This window comes from Tachypleus tridentatus, chromosome 12 (genome assembly GCF_004210375.1).
Source record: "Tachypleus tridentatus isolate NWPU-2018 chromosome 12, ASM421037v1, whole genome shotgun sequence".
NCBI lineage: Eukaryota > Metazoa > Arthropoda > Merostomata > Xiphosura > Limulidae > Tachypleus > Tachypleus tridentatus.
The window spans coordinates 135,705,540-135,724,268 of record NC_134836.1 but is presented as its reverse complement, the minus strand read 5'-3'; the positions used below and the strand labels follow the sequence as shown (position 1 = coordinate 135,724,268).

The 18,729-nt window shown below is 28.4% G+C and overlaps 2 protein-coding genes across 2 annotated transcripts in view; both read right to left on the bottom strand.

Annotated features, from left to right (window-relative positions):
- LOC143234795 (piezo-type mechanosensitive ion channel component 1-like) overlaps positions 1-14,413 on the bottom strand; it is a 48,900-nt gene extending 34,487 nt beyond the window's left edge. The window contains exons 1-6 of the mRNA XM_076472430.1: positions 14,368-14,413; positions 12,458-12,588; positions 10,419-10,541; positions 4,413-4,542; positions 2,017-2,174; positions 84-148 (exon numbers count right to left, since the gene is read on the bottom strand). Of these exons, the coding sequence (XP_076328545.1) occupies positions 84-148; positions 2,017-2,174; positions 4,413-4,542; positions 10,419-10,541; positions 12,458-12,565 (584 nt within the window). The 5' untranslated portion in view covers positions 12,566-12,588; positions 14,368-14,413. The remainder of the gene's footprint in view (positions 1-83; positions 149-2,016; positions 2,175-4,412; positions 4,543-10,418; positions 10,542-12,457; positions 12,589-14,367) is intronic.
- LOC143235810 (piezo-type mechanosensitive ion channel component 1-like) overlaps positions 14,320-18,729 on the bottom strand; it is an 11,008-nt gene continuing 6,598 nt past the window's right edge. Inside the window, exons 2-4 of the mRNA XM_076474004.1 lie at positions 17,767-17,872; positions 16,651-16,822; positions 14,320-14,533 (exon numbers count right to left, since the gene is read on the bottom strand). Of these exons, the coding sequence (XP_076330119.1) occupies positions 14,320-14,533; positions 16,651-16,822; positions 17,767-17,872 (492 nt within the window). The remainder of the gene's footprint in view (positions 14,534-16,650; positions 16,823-17,766; positions 17,873-18,729) is intronic.

Sequence of the window (18,729 nt, the reverse complement as noted above, 5' to 3'; positions counted from 1 at the left end):
TGTCACTTGAAAACTAGAGTTGGTGAACTTATAGGAGTACCCAACAGAAAGAGACATATAAACATGTTTTGAAAGATACCTACTCTAATACATTAGGTTCTTTCAATTCTGGTTTTTTCAAGCTTCCATTTTGTTGTCTCTTCTGATGCTACAAATAAATAAAACATTAACTCTTTAGAAAAACTTTTAAGTGGTAGACAATTATCCATATTCAACAATCTAATGATCCTGAGACCAAAACGTTAAAAATGTAAAGACCCTGAAGACTAAGACATTAAAAATGTAATGTTCCTGAAGACCAAAACATTAACAATGTGATGTTCCTAAAGACCAAAACGCGAACAAGGTAATGTACCTGAAAACCAAAGCGTCAACAATGTAATGTTCCTGAAGACCAAAGCATTAACAATATAATGTTTCTGAAAACCAAAACGTTAAGAATGTGATGTTTCTAAAGACCAAATCATTAAGAATTTAATGTTTCTCAAAACCAAAAAGTTAAGAATGTAATGTTCCTGAACACCAAAACGTTAAGAATGTAATGTTACTGAAGACTAAAACATTTAGAATATAATGTTCATGAAGATCAAAGCTTAACAATTTAACGTTCCTGAAGTCTAAATATTAAAAAGTAATGTTTCTGAAGACAAAAACTTTAAAAATGTGATGTTCCTTAAGACCAAAATTTAAAAATGTGATGTTCCTGAAGACCAAAACCTTAAAAATATAATGTTCCCGAATACCGAACTTTACAAATGTAATGTTCCTGCAGATCAAAACTTTAATAATGTAATGTTCTGATGACCAAAACATTCTGAATGTATTGTTAGTGAAGATCAAAACAATAAGAATGCAATGTTTGTGAAGACAAAAACATTAGGAATGAAATGTTCCTGAAGATCAAAACATTGAAAATGTAATGTTACTGAAGACTAAAGCATTAACACTTAAAATGTTGCTGAAGATCAAACATACACAACTTAATGTTTCTGAAGAAGAAAACGTTAAAAACGTAACGTTCTTGAAAAACATAACATCAACAAGGTAATGTTCCAGAAGACAAAAAGGTGAACATTGTAATGATGTTGAAGACCAAACCTTTAACAATGTGACATTCCTGAAGACCAAAACATTGATAAAGTAAAGTTCCTGAAGACCAAAGCATTAAGGGTGCAATGTTCTTGAAGACCAAAACATTAAAAATATAATGTTCCCAAATACCAAAAATTTACAAGGTATCATTCCTGAAGAACAAAACGTTAAAAATGTAATTTTCCTTAAGACCATAACATTAAGAATGGAATGTTCCTAAAGACAAAAGCACTAAGCATCTAATGTTACTGAACAATAAAACATTTAGAATGTAATGTTACTGAAGACTAAACCATTGACAATGTAATCTTGCTGAAGATCAAACGAAAACAATGTAATGTTCTTTAAGACAAAAAAAATAACAAAGTAATGTTCCTGAACACCACAACATTAAGAATGTAATAATCCTAAAGAGAAAATATATTAAGAACGTAATGTTCCTGAAGTCAAGTACATTAACAATGTAATGTTCCTGAAGACCAAACGTGAACAATTTAATGTTCCTGAAGACCAAAACTTTAAAAATGATGTTCCTGAAGACCAATAAATTAAGAATGTAATGTTTGTGAAAACCAAAACCTTAAAAATGTAACATTCCTGAAGATCAAAAAGTTAAATATAATGTTCCAAAACATTAAGAATGTTTAATATTAAACATTTTAGAAGATATACTTTTGAGTCAGTGGTAAAAGAATACAAAAAACAATAACCATCAATCACGTATTAAGTTCTACTATATATATATATATGTATATGTATGTGTGTGGAAACATTTTTAAAAATACAAAACCGAAAACCATTAATCGTGTATTAAATTCTACTATATATATATTTATGTGTGTGTGGAAACATTCTTGAAAACGTACATGCATATTAAGTGTATCAATAATTATAGAGCAATTTAACCTTATTACAGAAACTCACCTCTTTTTTCAAATATTTTTTTTTAAGAGAAAGTTTATAGGCAACATAGCGATAATCTTTAGAAATATGGTTGAGTTTGGCAGTGGCACTAATTAACAGAGACAGGAGAAAGGTAATTCCAAATTCCACCCATCCACCAATTCTCTCTAAGATACTTTCTACGTCAAAAGACATCAGGTGTTAGAATATGATATGAGTTGCAATAACATAAACTAATTACAAATACTTAAATTTATTAAGTAAAATAATAAGTCCTAACATTATGTTAAAACATTAGACACCATGCTTCTATATAATAATGGTCAGGTTTTATAGGGAAAGACTTTTTATTGTAGGTGTCTGATAACTTGTTGCCAATACATTTTAAGAAGAAATGGAAATCACCTAATACACATGTTCAAATATAATATATTTAAAACAAATAAAAAGTGTATGTACAAAAGTGTTTACACTAATGTTTATCACATTTGTAACCAGTTTTAAATAATTGTCTCTTTTCAATTATCATCCACAGAGAAACATTAGAAACTCTCTGATAATATAAAAATTCTTCTCTAACTCTGTTACTACAATACAAGTTGTGAAACTCATTTTTAAAATCACTTATGTATGCTCTATATGGCTAAGCACACAGTCATGCAGCCTAACTTCACTTTTCTCACTTTTATTTTACTTCTGTTTTACAACCTTACATTGTAATGTTACTTCTTCATAAACTATTCTGTTTTATAACCTTACATTGTAATGTTACTTCTTCATAAACTATTCTGTTTTATAACCTTACATTGTAATGTTACTTCTTCATAAACTATTCTGTTTTATAACCTTACATTGTAATGTTACTTCTTCATAAACTATTAGCTGACAACTTCTGTTTTATAACATAACCTTGTAATGTTACTACTTCATGAACTACTACTTAACAACATATATTTTATAACCTTACCTTCTAATGGTACTTCTTAGTAAAATATTACTTGACAACTTCAGTTTTATTACCTTACCTTGTAATGTTAGTTCTTTATAAACTATTAGCTGACAACTTCAGTTTTAAACCCTTACGTTGTAATGGTACTTCTTCATAAACTATTACTTGACAACTTGTGTTTAATAAACTTACTATGTAAGATTACTTCTTTAAAAACTAATACTTGAAAACATCTCTTTTATAGCCTTAAATTCTAATGGTACTTTTTAGTAAAATATTACTGGACAACTTCAGTTTTATAACTTTACCTTGTAATGTTAATTCTTCATAAACTATTACTTAAAAACATCTATTTTATAAAAATACCTTGTAATGGTACTTCTTGATAAAAAAAATTACTTGACAAGTTCAGTTTTATAACCTTACCTTTTAATGTTACTTCTTCACAAATTATTACTTAAAAACTTCTGTTTTCTAACCTTACCTTTTAATGTTACTTCTTCACAAATTATTACTTAAAAACTTCTGTTTTCTAACCTTACCTTGTAATGTTACTCCATGATAAACTATTTTTGACAACTTGTGTTTCATTACCTTACCTTTTAGTGTTAATTCATCATAAACTATTACTTGATAACTTCTGTTTTATTACCTTACCTTGTAATGATACTTCTTTAAAAATTATTACTTGACAACTTCTGCTTTCTAACTTTACCTTGTAATGATACTTCTTTAAAAATTATTACTTGACAACTTCGTCTTTCTAACCTTACCTTGTAATGATACTTCTTCATAAATTATTACTTGACAACTTTGGCTTTCTAACCTTACCTTGTAATGGTACTTCTTCATAAATTATTACTTGACAACTTCGTCTTTCTAACCTTACCTTGTAATGGCACTTCTTCATAAATTATTACTTGACAACTTTGGCTTTCTAACCTTACCTTGTAATGTTACTTCTTCATAGATTATTACTTGACAACTTCTGTTTTATAACCTTACCTTGTAAGGATACTTCTTCATAGATTATTACTTGACAACTTCGTCTTTCTAACCTTACCTTGTAATGGTACTTCTTTATAAATTATTGCTAGACAACAATATTTTTTATATCCTTATCTTCTAATAGTACTTCTTCATAAATTATTACTTGACAACTTCTGTTTTATAACCTTCCCTTGTAATGTTACTTTATGATATACTATTTTTGACAACCTGTGTTTTATTACCCTACCTTGTAATGTTAATTTTCCTTAAACTATTACTTGAGAAATTCTGTTTTATAATCTTATCTGTAATGTTACTTCTTCAAAAACTGTTACTTGACAACTTCTCTTCTGAAACCTAACCTTGTAATATTAGTTCTTCATAAACTATTACTTGAGAAATTCTGTTTTATAATCTTACCTTGTAATGTTACTTCTTAATAAACAAATAATAGATAACTTCAGTTTTATAAGCTTACCATGTACAGGTATCTCCATCTGTACTTGTCTTTTGAGACTAATGGTATTTATTCCACTATTCTGTGTTAATTGATGTTCCATATCTTCTGGGGATGACAGATGCAAATGAAGTTGAGAAACTGGTTGGGTCTGTTAGAGGAAGATGTGATTGGAATTGATGTTTCAGAACTTTAGAGTTCCAGGTGAAATGAGAAGATGATCTTCAAAATGTTATATACACAAAATATATCACTAAAATATGACTTAAGCACAATGAAACAACCAATAATACAATGTTATATATACAAAATATATCACTAAAATATGACTTAAGCACAATGAAACAACCAATAATACAATGTTATGTATACAAAGCAGATCACTAAAATATTTTTGGTTACTAAGGTAACAACAATTAATACAATGTGAATTATACAAAGTAGATCACTGAAATATGATGGAGACATGAATGTAACAATGAATAATACAATATTATATATATATATATATATATACAGTAAATCATTAAAATATTACTTAGATATTCATGTGAACACAAATAACACAATGTTATATTCTCAAAGTAGATCAGTAAAATATTCCTGAGACACTCATTTAACAAAAAATAATAATATGTTAAATATACAAAGTAGATCACTGAAATATTACTTAGATACACATTTAACTGCAAATAATATAACATTATATTAACAAAGTAGATCAGTAAAATATTACTAAAAGACTCATGTAACAACAAATAATACAATATTAAATATATAAAGCAGATGAGTAAAATATTACTTGTACACTAAGGAAACAACTAATACTATAATTTTATATACACCAAGTAGATTAGTAAAATATTACTTAAATACTCATGTAACAACAAATAATACAATGTTAAATGTAGAAAGCTGATCACAAAGTTATTACTTAAATGTAACAAAACACAATACCATGTTAAATAAAAAAGTAGATCACGAAAATATTACTTTGTATGTTTAATATTGTATTCTTTGTTGCTGCATGAATGTCAAAGTAGATCACTAAAATATTACTTAATTACTCATGTAACAACAAATAATACAATGTTAAATATACAAAGTGGATCACTAAAATATTACTTAATTACTCATGTAACAACAAATAATTGTTTGTTTGTTTTTTGGAATTTCGCACAAAGCAACTCGAGGGCTATCTGTGCTAGCCATCCCTAATTTAGCAGTGTAAGACTAGAGGGAAGGCAGCTAGTCATCACCACCCACTACCAACTCTTGGGCTACTCTTTTACCAACGAATAGTGGGATTGACCGTAACATTATAACGCCCCCACGGCTGGGAGGGCGAGCATGTTTGGCACGAGTCGGGCGCGAACCCGCGACCTTCAGATTACAAAGCGTACGCCTTAACGAGCTAGGCCATGCCAGGCCCAACAACAAATAATACAATATTAAATATACAAAGTGGATCACAAAATTATTACTTAATTACTCACATAACAACAAATAATACAATATTAAATATACAAAGTGGATCACAAAATTATTACTTAATTACTCACATAACAACAAATAATACAATGTTAAATATACAAAGTGGATCACTAAAATATTACTTAACTACTCATGTAACAATAAATAATACAATATTAAATATACAAAGTGAATCACTAAAATATTACTTAATTACTCACGTAACAACAAATAATACAATGTTAAATATACAAAGTGGATCACTAAAATATTACTTAACTACTCATGTAACAACAAATAATACAATGTTAAATATACAAAAATGATCAATAAATAAGACTTAGACATTCATGTAAGAACAATAATACAATATTAAATATACAAAGTAGATCACTAAATAATTTCTTAAACAGTCGTCTAACAACAAATAATACAATGTTAAATATACAAAGTAGGTCAATAAAATATTACTTAAATACTCATGTAACAACAAATAATATAATGTTAAATATACAAGGTGGATCACTAAAATATTACTTAAATACTCATGTAACAATAAATAATACAATGTTAAATATACAAAGTGTATCAATAAATATGACTTAGACATTCATGTATCAACAAATAATACAACATTGAATATAAAATGCAGAACACTAAAATATTATTTAGATACTAGGGTAACAACAAATAATACAATGCTGTATATAAAAAGTAGATCACTAAATTACCACATAAACACTCATGTAACAACAAATAATACAATGTTAAATATATAAATCAGATGAGTAAAATATTAGTTATACACTAACATAACAACTAATACTACAATTTTATATACACCCAATAGATCACTAAAATATTACTAAAATACTCATGTAACAACAAACAATACAAAGTTAAATAAATAAGTAGATCACTAAAATATTACTTAGATATTCATGTACCAACAAATAATACAACGGTGAATATACAAAGCAGATCACTAAAATATTACTTAGATACTAGGGTAACAGCAAATAATACAACGCTGTATATAAAAAGTAGACGACTAAAATACTACATAAACACTCATGTAACAACAAATACTACAATGTTACATATAGAAAGTACATCACTACAATATTACATAGATACTCATGAAACAACAAATAATACAATGCTTAATAAATAGTGAAAAAGCTGTAGTCTTGACTTAAGCCTTTTTTTGTCTGTTCCTTATTAATCACTACTCTTATACAGGTCATTTATTGCGGTTTAATTTAGAGCATGGATATAAACATTAAAATTATGGAATAAAATAACGTGATCTATACATTTCTTTCTAAAGGGTAATTATTTTTTTTTACAAAATGACTAAAACTAATTTTAAAACCTAGTCTATTAATGTATTATGAAATAAACAGTAATAACTTTTGTATAAATGTGCATTTCTTACAAAAAATGACAGCATTTAGTACTTTAGTTCACATTACTTACAAAGTGAACAAAAACAAACATTTTAAGATTTGATAAACATGCTTTTGCCAAAGGTAATAATGATAATAAAAATAATGAATCTTGCTTAACTAGGTTAACAGTAACCAAAATTACTTAACTATGTTAACTATGAAAAACCTACTTAATGAGGTTAACACTACAACAAACTTAGTTAACTAGGCTATGAATAATCGAACTTTTTTAATTTAGTTAAACTAAGTTTCTTAGTTTAAGTAGGTTTCTTATCAAGGAAACAATAATAATACTTTTACTTTGTTTAAATCCATATTAAAATCTTTATTAAAATGAAATAATGAAAACCTACTATACAGAAAGTGTATTTGTTGGCCAAGTATTACATATATATATTTGTTTTCTTTTTTATGATCACCAATTTTATGTTTACATTAGTTAAGAAAATACATTCTGTTCCAACAGTCTTGCATATATGTATGTGTTCTCCTGATACTAAATATTCTAATATACCTCAGTTAGTCCAACAGTCGGGCACGTATACACATATTCTAATACACCTCAGCTAGTGCAGCAGTCTGGCACGTATGCATATATGCCTCATATTCTTATACACCCTTGCTAGTCAAACTATCTGGCACATATATACATATACCACATATTCTAATACACCTTAACTAGTCCAACAGTCTGGCACATACACACATGTACTACATATTCTAATACACCTCAGCAAGTCCAATAATCTGGCACATTTTCACATATACCACATATTCTAATACTTCTCAGCTAATACCTTAAGTGAAACTGTGTTAGAAATACTGGCTAACAAAACATTACCAGAGCTAGAAACCCACAGTAATATTAGTTCCTCACAAAGACACCTTCACACGTTTTTGAAGGTTGGTTGATGGTTAGTCATGTTGGCATCATATTTGTTGTTGGCACCTTAGTTTATCTAGTTTTTGTTGTGGCTAATCTTCTTTTTCTTGCTGTTCTTACTATTTAGTTGATTGATGTTGCATTGTACGAGTCCACAAATGTCTGGTTGAATGCAGCAGAACAGTTAATAGTTTAGATTCATTTTTTGTTTCTGCAAGTCATTTAGTTCTTTATATTTCGAGTTTAACATAACTTTCAGTAGTTTTTTCTGTAAATTATGGATAATGTTTTTTACACTGATTAAAATTTTTGAATAGTTTTATCTTCACAAAATTAGATATTAGTTTTTCCTTTAGGCATTGTTGGATGTAATAAATGTCATTTCTTCTGTTGATAATATTTTGGTTTATGTTTCTTAGTTTCATTAGATTCGCATGAGCGTGTATGGTTAACGAAGGCATAATGTGGGTAAGTTCAGGTATGATGGAGATTAAACAGATAACAGAGTAAACAAAGAAACACTACAGATAAACAGATAACACAGCACACAAAGAAACACTATAGACTTACACTTCTCATATAATTGCCATGGTGAAGTACTTTGTGATGATAAGAAACACAAAAAAAATTAATTAGAACTGTTGGCTAAAAAAGCATTACCAGAGATAGAACTCCACAATAATATTAGTTCCTTCTGTTAGAAACTGTTGGCTAACAAAACATTACCAGAGATAGAACTCCACAATAATATTAGTTCCTTCTGTTAGAAACTGTTGGCTAACAAAACATTACCAGAGATAGAATTCCACAATAATATTAGTTCCTTCTGTTAGAAACTGTTGGCTAACAAAACATTACCAGAGATAGAACTCCACAATAATATTAGTTCCTTCTGTTAGAAACTGTTGGCTAACAAAACATTACCAGAGATAGAATTCCACAATAATATTAGTTCCTTCTGTTAGAAACTGTTGGCTAACAAAACATTACCAGAGATAGAACTCCACAATAATATTAGTTCCTTCTGTTAGAAACTGTTGGCTAACAAAACATTACCAGAGATAGAACTCCACAATAATATTAGTTCCTTCTGTTAGAAACTGTTGGCTAACAAAACATTACCAGAGATAGAATTCCACAATAATATTAGTTCCTTCTGTTAGAAACTGTTGGCTAACAAAACATTACCAGAGATAGAACTCCACAATAATATTAGTTCCTTCTGTTAGAAACTGTTGGCTAACAAAACATTACCAGAGATAGAATTCCACAATAATATTAGTTCCTTCTGTTAGAAACTGTTGGCTAACAAAACATTACCAGAGATAGAACTCCACAATAATATTAGTTCCTTCTGTTAGAAACTGTTGGCTAACAAAACATTACCAGAGATAGAATTCCACAATAATATTAGTTCCTTCTGTTAGAAACTGTTGGCTAACAAAACATTACCAGAGATAGAACTCCACAATAATATTAGTTCCTTCTGTTAGAAACTGTTGGCTAACAAAACATTACCAGAGATAGAACTCCACAATAATATTAGTTCCTTCTGTTAGAAACTGTTGGCTAACAAAACATTACCAGAGATAGAATTCCACAATAATATTAGTTCCTTCTGTTAGAAACTGTTGGCTAACAAAACATTACCAGAGATAGAATTCCACAATAATATTAGTTCCTTCTGTTAGAAACTGTTGGCTAACAAAACATTACCAGAGATAGAACTCCAGAATAATATTAGTTCCTTCTGTTAGAAACTGTTGGCTAACAAAACATTACCAGAGATAGAACTCCACAATAATATTAGTTCCTTCTGTTAGAAACTGTTGGCTAACAAAACATTACCAGAGATAGAACTCCACAATAATATTAGTTCCTTCTGTTAGAAACTGTTGGCTAACAAAACATTACCAGAGATAGAACTCCACAATAATATTAGTTCCTTCTGTTAGAAACTGTTGGCTAACAAAACATTACCAGAGATAGAATTCCACAATAATATTAGTTCCTTCTGTTAGAAACTGTTGGCTAACAAAACATTACCAGAGATAGAACTCCACAATAATATTAGTTCCTTCTGTTAGAAACTGTTGGCTAACAAAACATTACCAGAGATAGAATTCCACAATAATATTAGTTCCTTCTGTTAGAAACTGTTGGCTAACAAAACATTACCAGAGATGGAACACCACATTAATATTAACTAAACAAACACACCTGAGAAAATCCTGAAGCAGTGGAGTTATTTTCAATGGACTGGTGGTCCTCAAAATCACTAGAACTTTTTTTAACTTCATCCACATCTCGTTCATGATTATTCCTCAACGTCTGACTCAACAACTGAAAGTAAGATGTTCATTTGTAGAAGAGCAAAATAATAATAGGTTTTCATGAAATTAGAGAAAAGTTGTTAATAATTTTATTTCAAATAATTATATCTACTTAGAAGCGAGGAGTTGTGCTATAATATGTAGCAAACAACTGGGTTTTCACAAGCCTCTACATGTTGTCCACACTTGACAATTGTGAAACATAATTGCCAAGGTGATTTTCACACTACATCAACACTCCCTTTCACTGAATTTCACTGGTAATAAATTATTGTTTTTGAAGGTGGTAGTAAGTGCTGTAAAAAGCCTTTTTTACTTTGAACAGTTAATAGTAACTGACAAATGGAAGGTCTACCAAGGTAAAATTTGTTTTAACAGATTACTATGGAAACAACATTGATAGACCTATTCAACACTATTCAAAAACAAAGCTTTTTTAAGCGTATTTTATTTGTTTTCATCCAAAATGCAACAACAAACTTTTAAAAAATATTCTTTGTAACCAGTGATATATGATAGAATATCCATAATACACTTTTACAATATCTTCTCAACACTATTGTTGGAAATAGCCTCTAGTTCTAGATTTCTTTAGTTCTATGAAAAACTAGCTCAAGAAATTGGGTATAGTTTGAACTTCTAACATCAGTGTACATGAAAACATCATCCCATATTCATTCTGTTACTCTTATTGCAAACTAGACCAGGAAATACGACTGTATCTTGAACTTCCATCATCAACCTTTGAGAAATCATTAGTCCAGGAAATGAACTGTATACTAGGAATGCATCACCAACCTATATGAAAAATTTAGCCCACAAGACTGTATGTCATTCTAAATTCTACCAATAAAACAATAATTAAAAAGTAAGTAATAAACTTACTTCAATATTAATCTTTGGTTTTTCTCTACAATGTAGTGGTATATGATCATATATACTGTTACTCTAGCAAATGATGGATATCTTATATTACAACCTCAAGTGTCTACTCTTCAACCTTATATCTCAGCTTGGGACTCAGTTTTGATTTCATCACAATCTTAGGTGTTTAGTATACAACCTTGTATCTAATCTTGGGACACAGTTTAAATTTCAACACAATAGTAAGTGTTTAGTATTCAACGTTTTATCTAATCTTAGGACTCAGTTTAGATTTCAACACAATTCTAGGAGGTTAGTCTTCTACTTTTTATCTGATCTTAGAACTCATTTTCGATTTCAACGCAATTGTAGGTGGTTAGGCTTTAATAGTTTTTTGATCTTGGGACTCAGTTTTGATTTTATCACAATCTTAGATGTTTAGTCTTCAACTTTTTATCTAATCTTGGGGCTCGGTTTTGATTTCAATACAAGCTTAAGTGTTAATAATCTTTGTCTGTCTTTGATTTCAAGAAGATTACAACTTGTGTTTACTGGTAAGATACATACATTTTGTTGCAGAAAAAGCACACAAAAAATCTGTTAGCTGCTGGAGATAAAACTTTAAATTATTCTGATATTAAATATATACATATTCTGTATGTAGAAGATTATTTTTCTCTATTGTAAGAAGAAGATTATGGTTCTCTGTTGCCTGTAGAAGATTATACCTCTCTAGGTTCTACAAAGAAGTTAAATGAAAAAAAAATTGATGTTAGAAAACATCGATGCTGTGAAGAATGTAAAATAAAAAGTTACCAGAAAAGGAGGCTTTAGCGCTAATAAAGTAAGTTGCAAGAAGAATAGATACAAGGCTGTGAGAGAAGGTAATGTGATTGATGATCAGTTATACAGTTGTTATCAATATATGATGCAAATATTGTAAGAAAATAAAAAGAATGTTAAAAGAAGATGATGCAAACAAGTAAAAAGGATGCATGTGTAATTCACTGTCATGTTTATAGTTAACAAAGACACTATAGTACATCTAACAAATAGGTTTACAGCATTCAGGCCTTTCTTCTTCACTTCAGGATCTTCATCTTCATCTTCATTAGTCTTAGAAGATAACAGTTCTAAATCTAAATCTTCATCATTCACATCTTCGAGCATGTAATAGTCTCCAGCCCGGATAGCTAATGTTAAAACAGAGACATTACAATGTAGATTTATTTATTTTAAAGTAAACTGTTTTCAATTGTCGAAAAAAGGAAACAAACAAGACAACAAATAAATAAAAACTTTTAAATTTCAAAATATATGTAATGGCATACATTATAATTGTTTATTAGGGTGTGTGCAGTAAAACTTGTGTAAGTCTGAGAAATAAAATTATAAACTATCTGTACTAAGTAGAATGAGAAAACAACAAATGCAAATTTGTACATCAAACATGTAGTAAAGCTCATAAGTTACAAGGGAGAACGAAAAACAGCAACAGACTATTGAAGTCCTTGAGTTGAAAACAACAACACTAACTTAGGTAGAACAATATCAACATAACATTATTGCATCTCCTACTTGTTAGTCCTTTAGGTTAATTAAACAAAAACAGTAACTTAAGTGATAACAATATCAACAGTACATTACTGAATCTCTTACTTATTAGATCTTCACTTGAATAAAACAACATTAACTTAAGTAAACCAATATTAACATTACATTACTGAATCTCTTACTTATTAGATCTTCACTTGAATAAAACAACATCAACTTAAGTAAACCAATATCAACATTACATTACTGAATCTCTTACTTATTAGATCTTCACTTGAATAAAACAACATTAACTTAAGTAAACCAATATCAACATTACATTACTGAATCTCTTACTTATTAGATCTTCACTTGAATAAAACAACATTAAACCAATATCAACATTACATTACTGAATCTCTTACTTATTAGATCTTCACTTGAATAAAACAACATTAACTTAAGTAAACCAATATCAACATTACATTACTGAATCTCTTACTTATTAGTCCTTGAATAAATCAACAACAGCAGCTTAAGTAAAAACAATATCAACATTACGTTAATGAATCTCTTACGTATTAGACCTTGGGTTGAATAAAACAACAACAGCAGCTTAAGTAAAAACAATATCAATATAGATCTAGTTAATTATCAATAAAGTCTGTTTTATAATACACTTGTAAACTTAGTTACTTATCAATAAAGTCTGTTTTATAATACACTTGTAAACTTAGTTCATTATCAATAAATCTTGTTTTGTATTACAATTATAATTCTAGTTGATTATCAGTAGAGTTTCATTAATATTACACATAATTCTAACTGATTATCAATAAAGTCTGTCTTGTATTACAAATATAATACTAGTTGAAATAAAGTAAGTTTTATAATACACTTATAAACTTAGTTCATTATCAATACAGTCTGTTTTATAATACACTTATAAACTTAGTTCATTATCAATAAAGTCTGTTTTATAATACACTTATAAACTTAGTTCATTATCAATAAATCTTGTTTTATATTACAATTATAATCCTAGTTGATTATCAGTAAAGTCTGTTTTATATAACACTTATAATTCTAGTTGATTATCAGTAAAGTCTGTTTTATATAACAATTATAATTCTAGTTGATTATCAGTAAAGTCTGTTTTGTATTACAATTATAATCCTAGTTGATTATCAGTAAAGTCTGTTTTATATAGCACTTATAATTCTAGTTGATTATCAATAAATCTTGTTTTATAATACAATTATAATCTAGTTGATTATCAGTAAAGTCTGATTTATATTACAATTATAATTTTAGTTCATTATCAATGAAGTGTTTTTATATTACATTTATAAATTTAGTTGATATCAATAAAGGCTGTTTTATATAAACATTTATAATTCCAGTTCATTATTCATAAACGCTATTTTGTTGTGATGTACCTTGAAAATGACTTTCTGGTTCCTTGTATTGTCCTCTTGCCTTCTGTTGATTTGCCGAGATAAAATCTTGTCCATCTTCTTTTTGATCTTTTCCATGATTTCACTCTGAGCTGCATGTTGTTTATGGACCTCCTTTATCTTGTTTTCATTGATGAGTATAGCTCCTCTGTTATATGATACACATACAAATTAGATAGTAAACAAATCAATATAAAGGCAGTTGAAATTAAAGTAATTCGTTTAAAGTGTATGATATAATTATATAATTAAATACTGTTTGTCAGTACTGGCACAGTACTCGTTCTGGTGGGATCTTTGAAGCAGGAGGATGACATGCAAGGGGGAATAATGAAATTAGAAAATGGAAAAGCAAGAGATTTTAGATTTAATAACTCCCCTTAAGAATGTCTGAAAGTTTCACTGGTATCAGAGACTGAGAAAATTTAAATTATCAACAAACATACACAAGCCTCTTCAAAGTACATTACATGATAGATGTTAACATTTTCCTTATAGAGATGAGTTACTTAAACACATTAATAAATAGCATCTCGAAAAAGCGTTTCTTAGTATACAAACTTAATGTAGCTTTTAACTTACCTACAAATGAACCTTGATCCAAAGTTAAAAATGATTTTGTTTCATTACTTTGAAGAGAGAGTAACTGAGAATAAATATTTTTGCTGAATGTCCAAATTAAACAAACACTTAAAGATACAAGCATGATAGTCAAACTATGGGAGAAATTTTAGTAACATTGTAAAATACACTGTCAAAATTATATATAATGTACACCAGACAACCAAGCTCAGTAGTAATTATGCAGTATTCATTAAAAACATTGATCACCAGACAAACCAAGTTGAGTAATAATTTTGCAGTATTCATTATAAACAATGTACACTAGACAAACCAAGTTCAGTAATAATTTTGTAGTATTCATTATAAACTAGATCACAAACGTTTAATGTAATTTTAATGTTTAGACAAGTGCAGACATAGGTTTACAGTTTAGAAAAAAACATATAATAGTGTAATCTTAAAAAGTACTTTCTTCTGTATACTTTACTTCCAAACAAAAGCAGTTTCATTTCACACCTGTTAGGTATTTAATTTCATATTGAAGTTGTTACCTGTTAGGTTTGTGAGTTCTTATGGTATTTGTCAACAGCTAGGTTTTTAAGATATTATTGTACTTGTCATATTTTAGGTTAATTAATATTATTTAAATTCTTAGGGTATTTGTCATCTGTAGGTTATTTAAGTTCCTATGGTATTTATCATCTGTAGGTTATTTAAGTTCCTATGGTATTTGTCATCTGTAGGTTATTTAAGTTCCTATGGTATTTGTCTATTTGTCATCTATTAGGTTATTTACTTTCTTTTGGTACTTGTCATCTGTTATTTAATTTCTTATTGTATTTGTTATCTGTTAGGTTATTCACTTTCTTTTGGTATTTATCATCTGTTAGGTTTTTTAATTTTTTATTGTATTTGTTGTCAGTTACATCATTGAAGTTCTTATTGTATTTATCATCTTTTAGGTTATTTAATTTCTTACAGCATTTTTCATCTCTCAGATTACTTAAGTCTTTTTGTATTTGTCATCTTTCATGTTATTTATTTTATTATTATATTTGTAATCTGTTATTTGATTTAACTTCCTATTGTGTTTGTCATCTGTTAGGTTATTTAAGTTCTTATCATATTTGTCATTTCTTAGGTTATTTAATTTCTTATGGTGTTTGTCATCTATTAGGTTATTTAATTTATTATATTTGTTGTCTGCAAGGTAATTTCATTTCTTATGGTATTTCTCATATGTTACATTATGTAATTTCATATTGTATTTGACATCTATTAGATTATTTAAGATCTTATTGTATTTGTGATATGTTAGGTTATTTAATTTATTTTACCTTTTCTCATTTGTTATAATATTTAAGTTCTTTTTTATTGTGGTCTGTTACGTTGTTTAATTTCTTATAGTCTTTGTCATCTGTGCAGTTATTTAATTTTTAAGGTATTTCTCATATGTTAGATTATTTACTTTCTTATGGTATTTGTCATCTCTTGTGCTATTTTAATTCTTATTGTATTTGTCTGATGTTAGAGTATTTATTTGCTACTGGATTTTTTATCTGTTATATTATTTAAGTTCTTATTGTATTTCTCACCTCTTAGGTTGTTTAATTTCATATGGAAATTGCTATCTGTTTGGTTATTAAATTTTTTGTGGCATTTGTCATCTGTTATAGTCTTACAAATGTTAGTACAACCTACCTTGATGCAAGTAATTTTTGAACTTCAGTTTCCACCACAAGGTGTTGAAAGTAGTAACTGCAGAATATTCGCTTCTGTAGAAGCAAGAATACAAAGCATATCCCATCCCAAAGTAGTCCAGCCTCATCAACAGGTGCAGTACACCCATCATTTCGTACTACATTGTTGGTATCTAGAAATATAACAGCCTACATATTGAGCTGTGAAAATTTATTACTGATATTACAAAATAATAAATTACAAAATAATGTATGTGCTAAGAGTAAAAACAAAAACGAAACACAACTTATTATTCTTTGTTACAAAAAAATTCACTTCACTAGTCCAACAGACAGAAACTCCACAACTTAATTTATGAAACAGTAAATACTATATTCTATGTTACATCTACAGAAACTCCAGCTAATAATTTATAAAACACTAAATGCTACAAAATATATTACATCCCCAGAAGCTCCAGCTAGTAATTTATAAAATACTAAATGCTATATTGTATGTTACATACCCAGGAGCTCCAGCCAGTAATTTATAAAACAGTAAATGCTACATTGTATGTTACATCCCCAGGAGCTCCATATAATAATTTATAAACCATTAAATGCTACATTGTGTGTTAAATCCCCAGGAACTCCAGGTATTAATTTATAAAACAGTAAATACTACATTTTATGTTACATCTAGAAACTCCAGATAATAATTTATAAACCATTAAATGCTACATTGTGTGTTAAATCCCCAGGAACTCCAGCTATTAATTTATAAAACAGTAAATACTCCATTGTATGTTACATCTAGAAACACCAGATAATAATTTATAAAACAGTAAATGCTATATTGTATGTTACATCCCCATGAGGTCCAGCTAGTAATTTATAAAACTCTAAAGGCTATATTGTATGTTACGTCATCCCCAGGAACTCCAACAAGTAATTTATTAAACACTAAATGCTATATTGTATGTTACATCCCCAGGGCTTCCAGCTAATAATTTGTTCGTTCCAGTTAATTATGTGTCCTGTCTGGCATATGTGGTGAAGTTTCAGTAACTGTATACTTTCATTGAGAGGATGTTTGAATTGTTTTTCTTTTGTACATGTTACATGTTCTGTCTCTTACCTGATTTTGAGTCAATACTCAATTTCTTTATACAAACAATTCCAAGAAGCTGGACTAGCCAACATAAATTCTTATAGAGACTGGAGAGAAACACACAACTAATCACCTGTAGAACAAATACTAAAATATTAACACTGTCTTGTTAAGACTAGAACAGAAAATACATTTTCAAGTTGCACAAAATAGATTGTTAGTTTTAATGGACCACAATTTCCTGTTGAATGAAAAGAAGACAATGTTTCAGTACAGGAGACCATAACTTATCTCTTATTCTTTCAGCAGGAAGCAGTAGTCCACTAAAGTTTTCATATAAACTATATTTTGCAAAATCAAAACACGTTGAAGAGATATTTGTTTAGTAACCTAGAGAGGATAATACAGCTATCACATTCCACATAACCTTATTAACATGCACCGAGCTAGTAGAAGGAAATACAACTACCATAGTGCTCCAGTAAAGATATATTAACTAACTGCTCTAAAGAATTTGAGTACATTATTCTAAAATGATTTGAATTATACAAGTTAGCAAGTCACATTGGAAATATTCCTGATATAAAGTGAAATGACTGCCTTTGAGAAGTGTATGCAACAGCACTTTTCACAATGTACAATTATCATACACGACTAGTACTAGTACCAGTGACTTTGCTGTCACACAAAATTAATTTTCGGAGGCAATATTTAACTTATATTACTAAGTGTTTACAGCATCAATGAATTACAGCTGATAAATTTTCTATTATATTAATATCTAATACACTGTTGTTAAATATCAAAAACAATCTATGTGTTTGTATATGACAAATATTTTATTTTTAAAAATTAATGAAGTTTTGACAGTTACAAACCAAGGTATTCAGCTAACCATGATATAAACATACATACAACTACTAAAAGTTTTTCTTTCTGACTGAAACTTCTAGAATATTATGTTAACTTTCTATTTAAATGGATATTTAA